Source organism: Rana temporaria, chromosome 1 (assembly GCF_905171775.1).
Source record: "Rana temporaria chromosome 1, aRanTem1.1, whole genome shotgun sequence".
Classification (NCBI taxonomy): Eukaryota; Metazoa; Chordata; class Amphibia; order Anura; family Ranidae; genus Rana; species Rana temporaria.
In genome coordinates, this window is record NC_053489.1 from 244,207,677 (window position 1) to 244,225,987 (window position 18,311).

Consider the following 18,311-nt stretch of genomic DNA (forward strand, 5'->3'; position numbering starts at 1 on the left):
CAGCAAAAGTCCGATGGAGCATACACACGGTCGGAATTTCCACCAAAAGCTCACATCTGACTTTTCTTGTCTGAATTACCGATCGTGTGTACGTGGCATCAGTGTATTTACTGTTTATGTACACTTTAGATCTCCCATCCTTATTAAGATGGCCACAGTCACTCATTCTACATTTTGCCTTTATTTATCTCACTGGAAGATCTATTTAACACTGTCATAATCTATATCAGGGGTCTCCAAACTTTCTAAACCATGGGCCAGTTTAGGGGGCCAGGACTAGGGCCTATGGGAGTAGCGCTCGGTGGGAGTAAACAATGCCATATCTTTGGTGTCAGTGGGAGAAATAGCGCCCCATCATTGGTATCAATGGAACGCATTGTGCCCCATTGTTGGCGTCTATGCAAGGAGTTGTACCCCATCGTTGGTGTCAATGGAAGGAATTGTGCCCCCATCGTTGGTGCCAATGGAAGGTATTTTGCCCCCATCGTTGGTGTCAATGGAAAGACTTGCACCCCATTGTTGGTGTCAATGCAACGAATTGTGCCCCATGTTGATGTCAATGGAAGCAATTGTGCCCCAATCGTTTGTGTCAATGGAAGGAATTGTGCCCCATCGTTGGTGTCATTGAAAGAAATTGTGCCCTCAATGACAGGAATTGTGCCCCATGTTGGTGTCAATGGAAGCAATTGTGCCCCAGTCGTTTGTGTCAATGAAAGGAATTGTGCCCCATCGTTGGTGTCAATGGAAGCAATTGTGCCCCAATCGTTTGTGTCAATGACAGGAATTGTGCCCCATGTTGGTGTCAATGGAAGGAATTGTGCCCCAATCGTTTGTGTCAATGACAGGAATTGTGCCCCATTGTTGGTGTTAGTGGATGGAATAGTGACCTAAGGGCCAGAAAAAGACAAGAAAAGGGCTGCATCCGACCCCAGGGCCACATTTTGGAGAGCGCTTCTTTATAAGACAAGTTACATGCATCAGAGTGATGTTTCAGTTATGGGTGGTTGCTGGTGAGCTAAATCACTTGCAGATTACACTGTAAAAGATCAACCCATTGGCATCTTCCCAACATTTAAAACCACGTTTGTGTTTGTTTCTGTAAAAAAATAAAAATCACATTTGTAGATGGACTGATCATTTAAATGAAAATAGAGGTTCTCACCAGTCAGACAGAAGACCCCGGATTCCAATATGTCCCAGTTTACATTCTTGTGTAGACATTTGTAATCTGAAATAAGAGGGGGTTCTGGCAAAGGACTCTGGACAGAATTTGGATCTGGTTCTTTCTCTACCAAAGTGGTTGGTTCTTCCACTCCAGGTGATATTTCTGCTTCTGGAAAAAAAAATTGTTAGAATCTTGGTAAAAAAATTTTATATAGAAAGGCAAAATAATTCAAAGGAATATATTTATGACTATGAAAATCCTGACTGAGGGCTCGTTCACACTGTGGTGACCTGCACTGGATAAACACAAGCCACCACTAGGGCACATGGAAAACATTTGTTGTGTTGGTGCTGGTGGCTGGCGATGGTGTGCAGCGTGTCACCATTTTTCTGCTACACACTTGATGGTGCTGCATGTCACTGCTGTGTGAAGACATGAATAAAGAGACACTTCAAATGAATTTAAAAAGTAAGAAGTACGATGTGTTAAAACACATAGCTCCCAACTGTCGCTGATTTTGAGAGACTGTCCCTGATTTGGAGCAATGTCCCGCTGTCCCTCTTTCCTCCTCATCTGTCCCTTATTTTTGTCTGATCTATATAGTTGTATATAAAATGCACTTTTTATCCTTCAAAATGTGTTTCCCAGTGCTTAACCTTTCCTCCAAATTCTAAATGGCTGCATTTGTCAATTTTAAAAGCCAATATAAAGGAATATTAGTGGCAAAAAAAAAGCACTTGTGGATTTAATTAACCTTTTTTTTGGTAATGTCCCCTTTAAGGGGCGTGGCATGGGGCGTGTCCTATGGCTACATACGTTTGCTAGTAGGTGTCCCTCATTCCCATCTCAAAATGTTGGGAGATATGGAAACGCACATTGCACTGCTCCCTGCCAGTGCTCACACTGACAGCTGCCCGCATGGTTTTCCTATGTGGGCTAACGTGAACCAGACCTAAAGGCCTGTATTGGAAAGCTTACGGCTTGTGTCTTCAGTTTAGCATGCTTCTGAGATAATTCAGAACTTGTTGGCACATGCATTTGACCTGAAATGTAACTTCTTTAGACCTGCATTTGACCTGCTTTAAGGGGGTTTTGCATTCTCTTAAAACTGTATAAGAATGAAAAACCTGTCCGACATTAACAAAATCCCATCAACACAGGTCCTAGGGCCCTAGTACAGACCAAAGAGCTTCCACAGTGGATGGGGATTGCAAGGTGAAGAGCGAATCCGAAACTCATAAGCTCTATAAAAATGGCCAAAATTCTACTGTGTCTTGAAGCAAACTGACTAGTAGACATTTGGCTACTGAAGACCGCAGATAAACAGGTACAATTTATGTAGGATGATTTCTTTATTCTCTGTGTATCACCTGAGGCCAGTCACTTCATTGGATATACGTAAGGTTTTACAACCACTTTAAGGATCAGTTCATCTCAAAATTGATATTGCAGCAGCTATGGGTGGACCATGAAGCTCTAAATCACACACTGGCTTGTTGTGTATTTTTGAAACTCCAATAGTGAGATTTTCCAATAGCTAGAATTTCCATTAATGTGCGTTTTATGAGATGTTAACGGGGGGTTATTTGCTAAAGGCAAATCCACTTTGCACCAAAAGTGCACTTGAAATTGCACTGAAAGTGCACATGGAGATGCAGTCGCTGTAAACCTGAGGGGAAGATCTGAAATAAGGGGAAGCTCTGCTGATTTTATCATCCAATTATGTGCAAGCTAAAATGCTGTTTTTTATTTTCCTTGCATGTCCCCCTCGGATCTACAGTGACTGCTCTTCCAAGTGTACTTTCAGTGCAATTTCAAGTGCACTTTGCACTTGTAGTTTGCACTCATAGTGCAAAGTGAATTTACCTTTAGTAAATAACCCCCTCAGTTCCAAAAAACAGCTTTAATGAGTAAAACAATTATGTGGGCTACAAAGGCACATATTAAGCTACTGCATGTTTTATGGTACAATATTTCTTCATTAGTCAGGCTATCATTTGCATGGCTAGTAAGTAATAATAATTTTTTGGAGGTAGCGTTAGAGCCACAACATGTGAAAAAAAATGGAAATATCTATAATTCTATAGACATCTTATTTTGGGGATTGAACTTAAATGGAGAAGGGGGTGAGGGATGGGAATTGATGTGTTCTCTCTCAAAGCCCATGACAGTTTGGTGCTTTACTGTTACCGTATATACTCGAGTATAAGCCGACCCGAATATAAGCCGAGGCACCTAATTTTACCACAAAAAACTAGGAAAACGTATTGACTCGAGTATAAGCCTAGGGCAGGGATAAGCAATTAGCGGACCTCCAGATGTTGCCAAACTACAAGTCCCATGAGGCATAGCGAGACTCTGACAGCATCAAGCATGACACCCAGAGGCAGAGGCATGATGGGACTTGTAGTTTGGCAACAGCTGGAGGTCCGCTAATTGCTTATCCCTGGCCTAGGGTGTCCATCTGCATGCCTCACTGTGCCTCACGTTGCCTCACTGTGTCCATGTGCATGCCTCACTGTGCCTCACGTTGCCTCACTGTGTCCATGTGCATGCCTCACTGTGTCCATGCCTCACTGTTCCCATGCCTCACTGTGCCCATGCCTCACTTTGCCTATGCCTCACTGTGTCCATGACTAGACTGATGTTTAACATGGGAGTCTATGGAAGGGATGCCCGGCTTTGAAAAATTGGTGCTCCCCGGTCGTAGGTCCCCCAGACAACAATTTTGCACACTTGTAGAGGAAGAGTGGGGCTACTTGTGTGCCAAGTTTAGGGTCCAGGGGACCTACAGCCAGCTGGTACAGGGTCCCCAAAGTCCAGGAGATCAAGCGCAAAAAGGTGACTCGAGTATAAGCCGAGGGGGGCATTTTCAGCACAAAAAAATGTGCTGAAAAACTTGGCTTATACTCAAGTATATACGGTATATCTTTTTTATTAATAAAAGCAGTATTGCGCTATGTTAGGTTTCTTTGTTTTAGATCTTTTGTATGCGTTGTGGGATATACTGAGATTTTAGAGGAGGCGATGTGAGTGCCAGTTTACCCATTTGAGAACAACGTTCTTTTGACCTACCTATAAGTTGAAAGTCACAACTGTCGGTGTGTGCGTTTGGTGATGGTGCATGATGTAAACAGTATTGGGACATTTTCATTGACGCAGGGGAAGCTTTGATTATTGCAATTTTCAGAGTTTGTATTGTATCGATATCACATTTTGCACACGCTGTACTTTTTTGGATACATTTTCAACTTGTTTTAAATTTGATTTTGAATTCCATCATTGTTGCATGTATTATATATGAGGGGCCATTTATGGGCACATTAGCATTAAGCACTGCTCTTTTGGAATATATTTATTGTGTGTATTGTGGTTTGGACAGCAGCTTTGGGGGGTGGGTATTCTTAAACAGTGTTTATTCTGTGTTGTACTTACAATTTGGGAATATTTTTGGGAAAAAATGTAACGTTGGTTTCAAACATTACATTTTTTTGCCTTTTATAGTAAACCCAATGTTCTCTCCAGAATCTTTAGAGTATCAGGAATTGAGTGACAGAAGCTTCTCAAAGACGGAAGCTCTTTGGGAGCTAAACAGGCAATTGATCCCCTTGTGGTGGAATTGAAGGAGAAGATGGGTATCGCAGATAAACTTGTTTTTAATTATGGGCAAATGCAGGATTATTTTAGGAAGAATAGGCAATTAGGCGGTAAAACCCAGGTTATAATTAACTAAATTTTGAGAAATGTTCCCAAAAGGAATGTACACAGTGAATTTCCGGTAATGTGCGTTTTATGAGATGTTAGCAAAGTTATAAGATAAGAAAGTAGATCATTTTAATAAAGCAATACAGGTTATGTGTTTACCACACACACAAAAAAAAGGTTAATTTTGGGGATGAGGTACACTAGGGTCTGTAAGACTACAATAAGTACTGATTTGAAAAAACAACATTTAAAAATTAAATAGAACATATATTTCTATTGCTAGATATAATAAAATATACCACCAAATGAACAGCAGGTTAAAATGTGGACCGTTGTTTACAGATCCTAAATAACATGTTAAATGAGTGTGGCAAGATTAAGAAGTTCTAGAATAAATTACTACATTGAAATTGTAGTTTTTCTGGAATAATACAAGGCCCTTATACAGATATATAGTATTCCAAACAATGGTAGACCTGAAAGTGATATTGGGCAACTGGTATCACAGTGGAATCACCACAGGTCACATTTGTCTATATTAGGCCCAGAATATTGAACATCAATCTGGTAGAACTTTGAAAAGGTATGAACAGAGGACGAGGTGGTAGCCTTATAATGGGCTACAGAGGCCTGGTGCCGAAATACCAAGGAAATTCCAAACAATCTTTTGGAATGGACGTAAAAGAGCAAGAGGAGATTTGTCCTTGAGAGTGTAAGCTCTAAAAATCCGATTTCTTATCCATCTCGTGATGGTAGACTTCAAAACAGGGTATCCCTTGCAAGTCCAAAAGACAGGAAAAAAAAGGAAACCTGTCTGTATCATCAAAGCTGTAGCTTTGAGGTTGAGTCTAATGGCTCTGACTACGTCCAGGCAATGAAGAGAGCTTTCCTTTGGATGCTTTGAAACAGGTCATAGGGAAGGTAGGACTATGTCCTTCTTGAGGTGTAAAACAACCTTGTCTTTCTGAAGTAGTAGGGAGGCCCCCCTTACAAGAAAACGCTGCCAACTTAGAGACATGTCAAACAGAAGCGATAGCAACCAAAAAAGCTACTCTAAGCACATATGCCTGATGGGTTTTAAGTGTCTTTCTGCAGGGCAGAGAGAACCAAGTTGAGATCCACAGAGTTCTGCAATGAGGACTTATTGTGAGATACATCTTGAAGGAAAGTGTTTACAAGGAAGAGCAAAGCCAGAGATATTTAAAAACTTGTCCTTTAAGAGTGCTTAAACTAGCCACAGTCACACAAATGTTGTTGGAAATTCCGAACGTCAAAAACGCGGTCACGTACAACACTACGACAAGCCGAGAAAAATGAAGTTCAATGATTCCGAGCATGAAAAGGATTTTTGTGCATCGGAATTGCATACAGACAATCGTAATTTTCAAGAAGAACTTTTGCCGTAGGACCAAAACCAGTTCTCAAATTTTTGCTGTCGGAAATTCCGACAGAAAATGTCCGATGGGGCCTACACACGGTTGGAATTTCCGACCAAAAGCTCACATCGAACATTTATTGTTGGAAATTCCGATCGTGTGTACGCGGCATTGGATTAGCTTGAACTGGGCCAGGGAATTATCAATGCACCCAAGGCCAGTAACTAGGAAGTCCTAGTTTTTGGCCCATTAGATTAAAGATGCCTGGGTTAATTCCCCTTGATCCAATCAGTGGTAGTGCGCTTTCCACTTGTTCACTTTTCTGGACTGCAGAGATCCCTTGACAGTTTGTTTCTGTCCAGGAATATCTGGTTTGCTTCCTTCAAGGATGCACAACTCCTGGTGCCCTCTTGGACGCTGATGGAGCATTGTCGGACTGCACCCTGAATGGGTGTCCTCACAAAGGTAGGGTCTAATATTGCAGAGGCATCCAAACTGCTCTGAGCTTCAGAATGCTGATCAGAAGCTTGGCTTCCACAGTTGACCATGTTCCCTGGACTGTGAGAAATTGGAGCACTCCTCCCCAGTCTAAAAGACTGGCATCTGCTGTTCTCATTTTTTAGTGATAAGGAAAAAAAAAGACCTCTATTGTTAAGGCTGGAGAGCCAACAAATCACAGAATTCCTAGCTGGGATGGACAGCACCATTAGCAGGCTGAGGGAAAGACCGTATTTGTCCAGGTGGACAAGATATTGTGCTGGAGAGGTCTTAAATGAAATTGGGCAAATGGGAAGGAGACTACTATGAGGCCTAAAACTTTCATGAAGAATCTCATTATGATATGTCTTTTTGACCTAAATTCTCGAGTGTGGGCTGTGATAAAAAATCATTTTGGTTTGACCTCAATTCTCGAGCGTGGCCTCTGATAAAAAAAACAACATTTTTTTTTGGAAGGAAAACCATTGTTTGAGATGTGTCCAGGACCAGACTCATGTATTCCAGGCAAAGAGAAGGTTAAACAGCATATTTTTTTTAATTGATCACCCAGCCAAAAGCAAGGATCATCCTGATTGTCCTGACGAGATTCTTGGCAAGAATCTCTTGCCAGCCGAGTGTACAGACACTCCATTCAAAAGAACCGCCATTCTTTTGAATGGCACGAACGTGGTGACGTCATCGACTATGACGAGCATGCGCTCGTCACATTTGATGCTATCACCACCATCTTGCTACACCCTACCAATGCCTTGGAAGCTACCGCGCATGAGTCAAAGTCATTTCTAGTATGCACGGGTTTCCACAGCGACAGGTAAGTATACAGACGCTCGGGTTTCTCGGCAGGAAAACACTGCAGAGAATCACGACGAGAAAATAGACAGCAGGTTCTCTATTTTTCTCGTCGAGATTCTGGGCAGTTTTCTTGACGAGAAACCTCAAAGCCTCGTACACACGTACGGTGCCAGCAGTTTTCTTGCTGAGAAAACCGTGCGTGTGTATGGGGCTTTAACGTTTGTCGACAACTAAAAGGGAGATGAGACCTTCAAGAGCAGGTCGTCTACACCAGTGGTCATCAACCCTGTCCTGCAGGACCCACTAACAGGCCAGGTTTGCAAGATAACTGAAATACATCACAGCTGATATCATTTCCTCCTCAGTGATTGCAGTATTCTAGACTGCATCTCCCCAAGGTAATCCATAAAACCTGGCCTGTTAGTGGGCCCTGCAGGACAGGGTTGATGACCACTGCTTACACAACATGTGACCTGGGTGCCCTGAGTTCTGAGAAGGGCAAGAAGAGGTGCTATGATCTTTGTACAAACTCTGAAAGCAAGGGATAGGCGAAAAGGCAGTGTGACAAACTGGAAGTCATTGGCCCTGCAAAGTGCAGAAAGTTCTGATGAGGTGATTAAATGTAAACATGCAGACAGGTATCTTGAATGTCTATAGATGCCTTGTATTCCCCTTGTTTTAGAGAGTCAATTACTGACCTTGTAGATTCCATGCAAAATTTTGGAATTTGTATTTGTTAGGGGATGTCAAGTCCAGAATTTTGCAAATCTGTCTTTGGTTTAAAAGAAGAAAGCAGTGAGGCCGCGTACACACGACCGGTCAAAACTGATGAGAATGGACCGAGGTTCAGTTTCATCGGTCCAAACCGACCGTGTGTATAGCCCATCGGTCTTTTGTCCTTCGAACCGATGGACCGCTGACCGATCGGGCCAAACCGATGGTTAGTACAGAAAAGCATCGGTTCAAAACCCGCGCATGCTCAGAATCAAGTCGACGCATGCTTGGAAGCATTGAACTTTGTTTTCTTCAGCACGTTGTGTGTTTTACGTCACCGCGTTCTGACCCGATCGGTTTTTGAACTGATGGTGTGTACACACATCAGACCATCAGGCCACATCAGCGGTGGACCGGTCGTGTGTACAGGGCCTTAGGGGTTAGAATTTTGAACTTGATTAGCGGCAAGGAGAGACAGAATAGAGTAAAACTTTGCAACATATCTCTTTGACAAAAGTCAATCAAGTTGTTCTGTAGGAAAAGAATTGTATATATAAACTATATATGCCACAGCATGAATAAACTAAAATGTAGTAAAATAAAGTGCTAATACAGTACTGTGCACAAAAAATGTAAACAGAAAAAAGAGTGAAAAAACATAAATTAGTGAACAAGCATGTGGCCAGTGAAAGTCTATTTACATTTATTTATTATTTATTTACATTTATTTTCAACTTTTTATTTTCATTATTTATACTTATTTCTATATATTATATATTTCTTGATTTGGTAAGCACATGGCTATTCTATCTTTATTTTCTTTTGTTACCAAGATTGTTAAATGGACTATTTTGTATTTTGTTATGATGTACTAATGACGTATATCTTTATGTCACACACAGACCACCATATCTATAAAAGAATAAAAAAGAATGAATTGCAAGCCCTGACGAAGCACAACAGTGCGAAACTAGTCGGCAGTCTGCATTCCATAATTCTCTCTTTTTCATGTTCCTATGATGTATTGTGGTCATATTATGTAATTGTTTTATATTCATATATTTTTATATATAAAAATTAAATCTTTTTGATATTTTTCTAAAACCATTGTGTTTGGTGTGCTTACATTATATACCACGAACAGCACCTCACTTCAAAAATCCCTATATTCGGAGGAGATTTCCTCTCTTCCTTATATTTGTTTTGTTATTATATATTTCTTCTATTTAATTTTTATTCACCTTTTTATGTAATTTCTTTATTTATATTTATATTATATGTATTTTTAGTTTCACCAGTTTTGACTACATTAATGTGTTTGGAATGTATCACATTCATTGATTGTTTTAGTGGTACAATATCTGTCAGGGATTTTTAAGTATCCAGCTGTATTGATGCTGTTAACACATCTGCTATTAAGGAAGTGTTCCTGTCTGGGTGTATTTGAAGCTGAGTGCACCCGGGGGAAAAGAGGTCATGGTCATGTGAGCGGGTTGAGCCCGAGTATGACGTTATTAAATACTGTGAGCTCTGGTTCACATTGATGCTACTTTGAAATTGCGCTACTTCACTTGATTTCAAATTAGCAAGGTCAGCGTGATTTCAGGTGCTACTTGATAGACATCTGTGTGGCTTCATGCCCAGATGTCTATTGAAATCGGCAAAAGTAGTGTCGGAACTACTTTTTGCCGCACCGCAAAATCGGTGTCGCACCGATTGAAACAGTGCCATTGCCTCCAATAGACTGCGACTTGTCATGCGATTTGAGATCTCTCAAATCACATGACAAATCAATCCAATGTGAACCTAGGCTAAATGAGGAAGTGTTCCCGTTTGGGTGCATTTGAGGCTGAGTACACCCAGAGGGAAATTAGGTCACAGTCATGTGAATGGGAGGAGTTCACACATGGCTATTTTTTTCACAGTGATGTCAGTGAGTCTTGGTCTTTGATAACTCCCTGTGGGAGGGGTGAAACGCTTCAGTCACAGACTACGGCAGACTTGAGAGAACCTGTTGCTTCTTGGAACAAGCAGACTGTCTGTTGATACTACATTTTGGAACAATGCAGTACTACTTGAGGGGTCCATTGGATCTGGTGAGTTCAACCACTTTGGGGGGGGGGGGGGGGTGGAGCACGTTACAATTTATGCGAATACCTACTATTGCAGCACTTTGGGAATTGTCAGCACAGCAGCACTTGTGAAGGAGGCTTTGCAATTGGAACTTTATGCATGCAATTTTGCACATTTATTTGAACTTTCATTGGCCACATACTTGTTCACTAGTTTATATTTTTTTCACTCTTTTTTCTGTTTACATGTTTTGTGCACAGTTTTAGCACTTTATTTTACTACATTTGGGTTTCTTCGCGCTGCGGTATATATCGTTATATATATATATACAATTCTTTTCCATATGTTTGACTTTTGTCATGCACAGCAGCTGCAAGTTCAATCCCAATTTTACACGTAGCGCGGGTGTTTGATGGTTTAATAATAAATTGAATTCTGTTGAGTGTGGACTGCCACACACCTATGTGTTAGCAGAGACATGCAGCATGCAGCAAACCTGCAATGGTAATCAATTGTGTCACCGTGAGGCCAATACAGTGTAATAAGAATGCCTGAACAGATTAACAAATATTTGCTCACAAATGTGTATGTATTTCCATAGGGTAACTCCAGTCAAACAGCTAAATACACAATCAGATAAGAGTTTTGGCAGCAGGGCCGGTGCTACCACTAGGCAAACTAGGCAGCCGACTAGGGCGCACTGCTGCCTAGGGCGCCCAGCCTCTGGTTTCCCTCCGTGTCTGCATGCTCTGCAGGCTGCAGCATGTAACAAACTCAGTCTCAGGCAGCCGCTCCATCTGACCGATAGTGTATTTAGAGGCACAGCACAGCACTGGAGCCTCAAGGACTTGTCCCAAGTCTCCCAACAGAATGGAAGCAAGCATCCCTTTCTGCTGCATGCCTCTATGATCATCAGTGACCGACTTGTCTGTCTCCCTCAGAGACTCTCTGGTGATCGTCCCACAGCCAGCTCTGCCTTACACACAATGTATCCCTTACAGCAGGGGTGCCCAACTGCTGGCCCTCTGATGTGGCTCGCCACCTCCTGCTCTGGGATGGTGGGTCGACAAGCCCAGATTGTGGGTTTTTCCGACTTATCATCCCCGAGCATCAGGGTGAAGAACGGAGCCGGCACTAGAGGAAGCAGAGCCAATGCTTTTTGTATAGCTCTGGCTCCTGCCACATGGGCGGGGCAAGGGGGTGGAGTCAGGGGTGGAGCAGGGGCAGCAAAATGAGATTTTGCCTAGGGTGTCAAAAATCCTTGCGCCAGCCCTGTTTGGCAGCTAAAAATTTTGGGCTTCAGTTTTCAAAAACCCTTTTTTGTGCTCATTAAAATTATATAAGTATTATTTTTTTATATTTGGTGGTTGGTATGAATTTTAAACAGGGTTTTTTTTTATCTTATATTTGTTGTTATGCTTGTTTGCCCATGCATATGGCACACTGTTATTTTATAATCATTTGATAAAGCAAACCCATAAATATATACAAGACAAGTAAGCCAAACACATTACAAAATATGTCACTAGGGATGAATTTGAAATTGTTTAGAATCAGGTTTGCGTGCAATCCCGAAAGCCAGCTGTCATTCCTGGTCCAGTGGATTGCAGGCGGGGGATTCATTGCCATGCATTTGATGTTACAAATGCTCATGACATCAATGACCTAATAGGACTACATGGCTAATGTCATTGACCTAATATGTCTATTAGGTCAATGATGTCATGAGCATCTCCACCCCTTTTGTAAGGTCAGATGCATGCTGTGGAATTTTCCACCTGCAGCTTATTGGACCAATAATGACAACCGTTTCCTGGTTCAGATACGAACCGGGTTCCAAACAAACACAAGCTCATGCCTTATTCTCACCATATAAACAAGGATCCTCTGCATGAAATATGGAACACCGGATAGGGCTTAGGTTGCTGCACCCGTTGCATTCTCCATAGGGAATTCTACACAAATAAGTTGCTGCAAATTAACTATTAGAAGCCACATAATTCAATTTTCTCTAGATTTACCTTTAACTATGTATTGCAAGGGCCTGCGTACAAATTTAAAGTGTTTAGGTTTGACCTCAAATTATATGGTTTTGGTAAATCTAAAGGAAAATTGTATGGCCAGCCTTTGTCTGTATTATGTGAGAATCATACCTTTGTTTTAAAATTAGGATATATTAACCTGTGGTTCTTAGCTATCAAAACACCTGGAATAAGACTTGTCTATGGCCGGGTTTACACTAGTGCGACACGACACTCTTCCTACTTTGGATCCGACTTTGCCCTGTGACTTGAAGCCGACATATGTCCGACTTTCAATGAACGGTGATCCGACTTGGATCCCTGCCAATGCCAGGCACTGTGTTTGGTATGAATCTTGAGGGGGACGCTGGAGAGTCGGAAGAAGACCCTCGAATTCGGAAGAAGAGCTGCATAATAAATGACTTTAAAAACCTGTGTAGTGTGTTTCTTTGACACTTTTCCTCCAGGTAAATCGGTAGGGGTACGATGTACTCCCTACTCATTCACATAAGATGGGGGGCCGGATCTGAGGGCCCCCTTATTATAGGGGGCTCCCAGATTCCGATATGCCCCCACTAGCATGACCCTGAGAACCAACGGCCAGGGTTGTCGGGAAGAGGCTCTTGTCCTCATCAACATGGGGACAGGGTGCTTTGGGGTGGGGGGGGGTCCACAGGGCACCCCCTGCCCCAATACACCCACCCCCCCATGTTGAGGGCATTCAGCCTGGTACGGTTCAGGTGGGGGGCATTCGCTCGTCCCCACCCCCTTTCCTGACCGGCCGGCTGCGTGCTAGGATAAGGGCCTGGTTTGCTCCTGGAGGGGGAACCCATGCAGGTTTTTTATTTAAAAATTTGGCGTGGAGTTCCCCCTGAAGATCAGCAGAGCACAAGTCGCATGCCAAAGTCGGAGCATGCAAGACGGCGTTCCGACTTTGATCCGACTTCAATGATATACAGTGGGCTGAAGTAGGATCAAAGTTGGACCAAAGTAGTACAGGAAGCATTTTCAAAGTCGGTCCGACATGTGTCGGACCAGTTAAAACGGCTCTCATAGGACATGAGCTCCCAACGTCGGAGCATTTGTCGGGCCAGTGTGAACCCGGCCTAATACTAGATTCACACCTTAACGAGCATTAGCACAAAACATGGTAATGTGTGTTGTGTTGTGCTGCCAGTTAATCTGAAAGGTCACCCTAATGCACATATACAGAAATCAAAAACCCACCTTCACAATAATGCACCACAGTGCACAGTTGAATAATCTGCGTGCTGTGGAGAATTTTTTGCACAAGCAATAGTATGAATTTGGCACTAAGTTTCTGTACTGTTACATAGGAACAAGTCAGATTCCAGTTTTCACTATCCACCATTTTTTTGTTCAAATCTTAATTAAATGTGGTGCCATGAGGAAATACAAACTATTCAAGGCAGTTTTTGCTTCAGGCATATTAGTTCCCAAAGAAGATGCTTGAGAAGTTGTCCATAGAAGCAAACTAAAGACTGAGGTCCATGGGCACACAGCTTTGCTGGAGGAGTTGCCGCATGAAGCTTAGTGTTTGGTTCTGGGTCTGAGATCAGTTGTTCCAGGGAGCTGTTAAGTACATAGCTATTCACCTCTTTACATAAGTGCTATACACAGAGGCCCAGATTCAAGAAGCACTTGCGCCCGCGCAACCATAGGTTGCGCGGCGCAAGTGCTTACTTGCTCCGGTGTAACGAGTGCTCCTGATTCAGGAACCTCGTTACACCGACTGCAGCCTAAGATATGACAGGCATAAGCCTCCTTATGCCATCATATCTTTGGCTGCATTCTTGCGTTGGCCGCTAGGGGGCGCGGCCATTGTGATCTGTGTATAGTATGCAAATTGCATACTAACACCGATTCACAAAAGTTGCGCGGGCCCTGCGCACGCAAGGTACGGAGTTTCCGTACGGCGACTTTAGCATAAGGCTGCTCCTACTCACAGTAGGCGCAGCCAATGCTAAAGTATAGCCACCCTTCCCGCTCGTGAAATTTGAATTTCACGTCGTTTGCGTAAGTGATTCGTGAATGGCGCTGGACGCCATTCACGTTCACTTAGAAGCAAATGACGTCCTTGCGACGTCATTTGCCGCAATGCACGTCGGGAAAGTTTCCCGACGGAGCATGCGCTGTACGCTCGGTGCGGGAGCGCGCCTAATTTAAATGATTCCCGCCCCCGGCGGGATCATTTACATTACGCGCGCTTACGCCGGGCAATTCTGCCGGCGCGCCCGCGCAATTCACGGAGCTACTGCTCCGTGAATCGCGGGCAAAGCAAAATATTTGCGGGGGCGCAGGGAAAAATCGTTGCCTTGCGCCTCCGCAAATATTGCGCAGATGTACCTGAATCTGGGCCAGAGATTTTAGACAAGATACTCATGAAACATTTTAACTTTCAGGTCTGCTATCCTAGGGCAGAGTTGGTTTAATGCTGCTTGTATGGCCCATTAAACCCAGTGGCTCCATTCACACCTAGGCGTAGGCGATTTGCAGCGTTTTATGGCGTTTTTTTCTGCGTTTCACGCGTATTTGCGCGTTTGTGCGTGTTTGCATACAGCGTCGTCCGACGTTTTTGTACTTCGTCGTTTTTTATTTTACCCAATAGGAAAAATGATCATCCCTGTCATCATTTGTTGCTATGTAAGGCTGCATTCACACCTGAACGCGGCGTATTGTACCGCGATTTGCCGCGACAAATTGCAGCGTTTTGTCCCGCGATTTGCCGCGACAAAACGCGGGGGTGATTACACATTGTTGGCTATGGCCGAACGCCGAAGCCGCCTGAAAAAAAGGGTCAGGGACTTGTTTTGAGCTTCAGGCGTACGGCGTTTGGCGTGGAGATGTGAACCATCTCCATAGCCGACAATGTTAAATCACCCCTCCAGCGTATTTCAGGCTGCAATAGCGTCGGGCTTCGGGCGTAAAAACGCCTAGATGTGAATGGAGCCTTAGTGGTGTGTGACCTGAATGCAGATGGACACCTGCATTAGCACTGAACTCCAGTGAAAAGAACCTTGCCTTGGCGTTCCTATGTACCCTGCAGCAGTCATGCTCCACATGGGGGTCAATGAACGCTATGAGAACACCTGAATTCAAGCTATACTTGACATTGCTAAATGAAAAATATACATAATCAACATAACAATATCTATTTTTAATTTCCAGTTTACCTTTGGATTCAGTTTCAAGTTCAGGTTCTTCTTGCTTGGTATCGGTTTTATTCTGCCCAACCTTGTGAGTTGCTTTCCTTGCCTCAGTCCTTATGGGTCCCCTTGCCCTCTTGTTCCTCTTTTTCCTCCTTCCTCTTCCAGTCTTATGGGATAAATCAGCAACTTGACTCCAAACTGGATGTTTTTCTTTTTCTGGGTGTTTTTTTGTTTCATTGGATGGAACCTCAACATTTTCTGTTGCAGTGTCCCCTTCTTTTTCCCCTTCCTTTTCTATCCTTGATGTCTCCTGGCCATCCGCCCATGTTCTGCCTTTCCTGGTCAGCGAAGATTCTCTTGAATCACAGACCTCCGGCAGAGTGTCCAGTGGCTGTTTAGCTTCTTTAGGTGACTGTTTTGTAAAGTCCGGCTGGGGTTCACTTTGACAACTATCTGCAGAACTGGAATTATTATTTGTAGATGTTTCTGTTTGTTTTTCTACAGGTAGTTGCAAACTGTCTCCAGTTGGAATTCTTTGGCAATCCGAAGCATCTCCAGTGCCTTCTATAGAAAGCAATTCCTCTCTTTCCTTAAGGCTATCAACTTTTAAAGAACATTCTTTAGGTGTCTCTGATAAGCGGTCCTCTTCCTGAGAACCTTTTCTGCTGACAGATCTCTCAGTAACCCAGGAAGGTGCCCTGTTTTCCTCTGAACAGTCTTTATCATCCCATAACTGTCTCTCAGAAGAACCCCAAACCCGTCTCTCGGGAATCATGTCTCTCTCTTGCCTTTGAAGGAGATCCAAACCTTTTCTCCACTCAGCCAACACATCAGTCTCATTGGAATAACTTGTTGTCTCAACATCCCAGTAATTCTGTCCCTCTGCTGCAGACTGTGCTTGGTCTTCAGCTTCACCTGTGCAAAATCTGTCTTCCCATATCTCTTGGGATCTTCCCTTTAAAGTGCTCAAAGAACCTACCTTTCCTGGCTTCTTCTGATGCAGCCATGCCTGGTGTCCTTTCTTTTTACCTTTTCTACTTGGGGCAGTCTTGGCTCGTGATGCCCATGTGTCTCTGGGACTTTCCACTTTTCCTACTAATTCTGCATGTGGTGGGCTGAGTTCAACATACTCCCCCTCTACTGAGTCTGTCACTGAGCCAGAGAGAGAACCCAGCACGGGGGATACAGCACCTTCTCTCCAGCCCATAGTCTCATTTTGATTATTTGAAAATGACAATTGAGCACCAATTTTGGGGTCCACCAAATCTCCTATGGCAATCCCTCCATCACCGGGGCTTCTGTATTCTAGTGGTGGCATTAGAGGCCCTGGAGTGGATTTCCTTCCTACAATGAAGCCTTCTTTGTGAATGAAACGGGGATAAATTATTTCAGACCATGGTAGACGAAGGACTTTTTCCTCTACGGCTGCTAGACAGTTCTCAAGACGTACAGTACTACGGTCTTTATTGATACTGTTAAGCCATTCAGCAGAAAAGAGAAATGAATGAGAAGATTCAGGCACCACAATCTCCTGGACACCACTTCCATCTTGAGAAAGGCACTTTAGTACAAGTCTTGGAGAACATTCCAAGTATGGCACCACTTGCAAGTAGAAATCCCCATTTTTCAGAAAGTGCCAAGGAAGGGATGACAGCTGAATGAGGACCTTCTCACCAAGGCAAAGTGGCCAGCCTTCATGGAAGAAGAGAAACCCACTGTACTGAGACTGGAAAAAAAGAGTGTTATCAGGGATTAAAATAAACAGAAGATGTAAAAGAATACAGTAATACAAGACAACACATAGACAAGTACAAATGCAACAAGTTTAAAGCAATTTACAGTGCTGTTGAGTTCCCTCTCTAACCACCTACCAGTCAGAATAAAAATTTATAAAATATCAAATGTAACAAAATCATTTAAAGGGCACAACTTGCCAGTCAACTGAGAAAAATCTAAAGTGCATTAACAAATCAATGATTCTAGCTAAACAGGGATGCTTGTTATCAGAGGCTTTTATAATACTAAAAATATCACACCAGTCCCCAGTAATCTTTTTAACATAGAATTCAAACCAAAGAAAAAATAGGTATTATATAGACATCATATATATTTTATTTTCGTTTACAGGTCATAACATTTTCCTTATTTAAAGGATGAAATTGTCACATCTTAAAGAATTAGACTATTTGATTTTGGAATACTGAGATATCGGCTCTTTTCCAACCTCTTGATGGGCCTACACTTTTGATGGGCCTAGGGCAAATACCTTTTTTGCTTTGCTTAAAAAAAAAAAGATGGATGTAATGCTTTCGAAGCTGGTAAAACAGTTGTCTCTATTTGAAACTGTTGTTTCGTATTTACGGTATATGGTTGCTGCCATGTTGAAAACCCTTACTGAGTGTCACCCCCTCAGTGCCCACCTAGCTGATATGTCTTGGATGGAATTACCTCTCAACAAAGTTAATTACTTCACAGCCACATGTGTGGCTAAAAAAGGATTCCTCAGGGTCCATTTACACCATGGGTCTTCAAACTACGGCCCTCCAGGTGTTCAGGAACTACAATTCCCATCATGCCTAGTCATGTCTGTGAATGTCAGAGTTTTAAAATGCCTCATGGGATTTGTAGTTCCGCAACAGCTGGAATGCTGTAGTTTGAGGATCCCTGATTTACACCATTGTGGTGTGTTAGCACACGCTCATTATATGTCGCATTACAATGCCACACATTAATGTCCATTGAGGAAGCAAATTTATTTGAATGAACTGCCAAACACATCAACAAAAGTACATGTCTA

General features: G+C 42.9%; 1 protein-coding gene across 2 annotated transcripts in view; it reads right to left on the reverse strand.

Moving 5' to 3' along the window:
* Nucleotides 1-18,311, reverse strand: part of ARHGEF40 (Rho guanine nucleotide exchange factor 40) — a 132,391-nt gene that overhangs the window by 88,128 nt on the left and 25,952 nt on the right. For both annotated transcript variants that reach the window (XM_040352357.1, XM_040352346.1), the window contains exons 3-4: nt 15,539-17,240; nt 1,163-1,333 (exon numbers count right to left, since the gene is read on the reverse strand). In XM_040352357.1, coding sequence (XP_040208291.1) covers nt 1,163-1,333; nt 15,539-17,240 — 1,873 coding nt within the window. The remainder of the gene's footprint in view (nt 1-1,162; nt 1,334-15,538; nt 17,241-18,311) is intronic.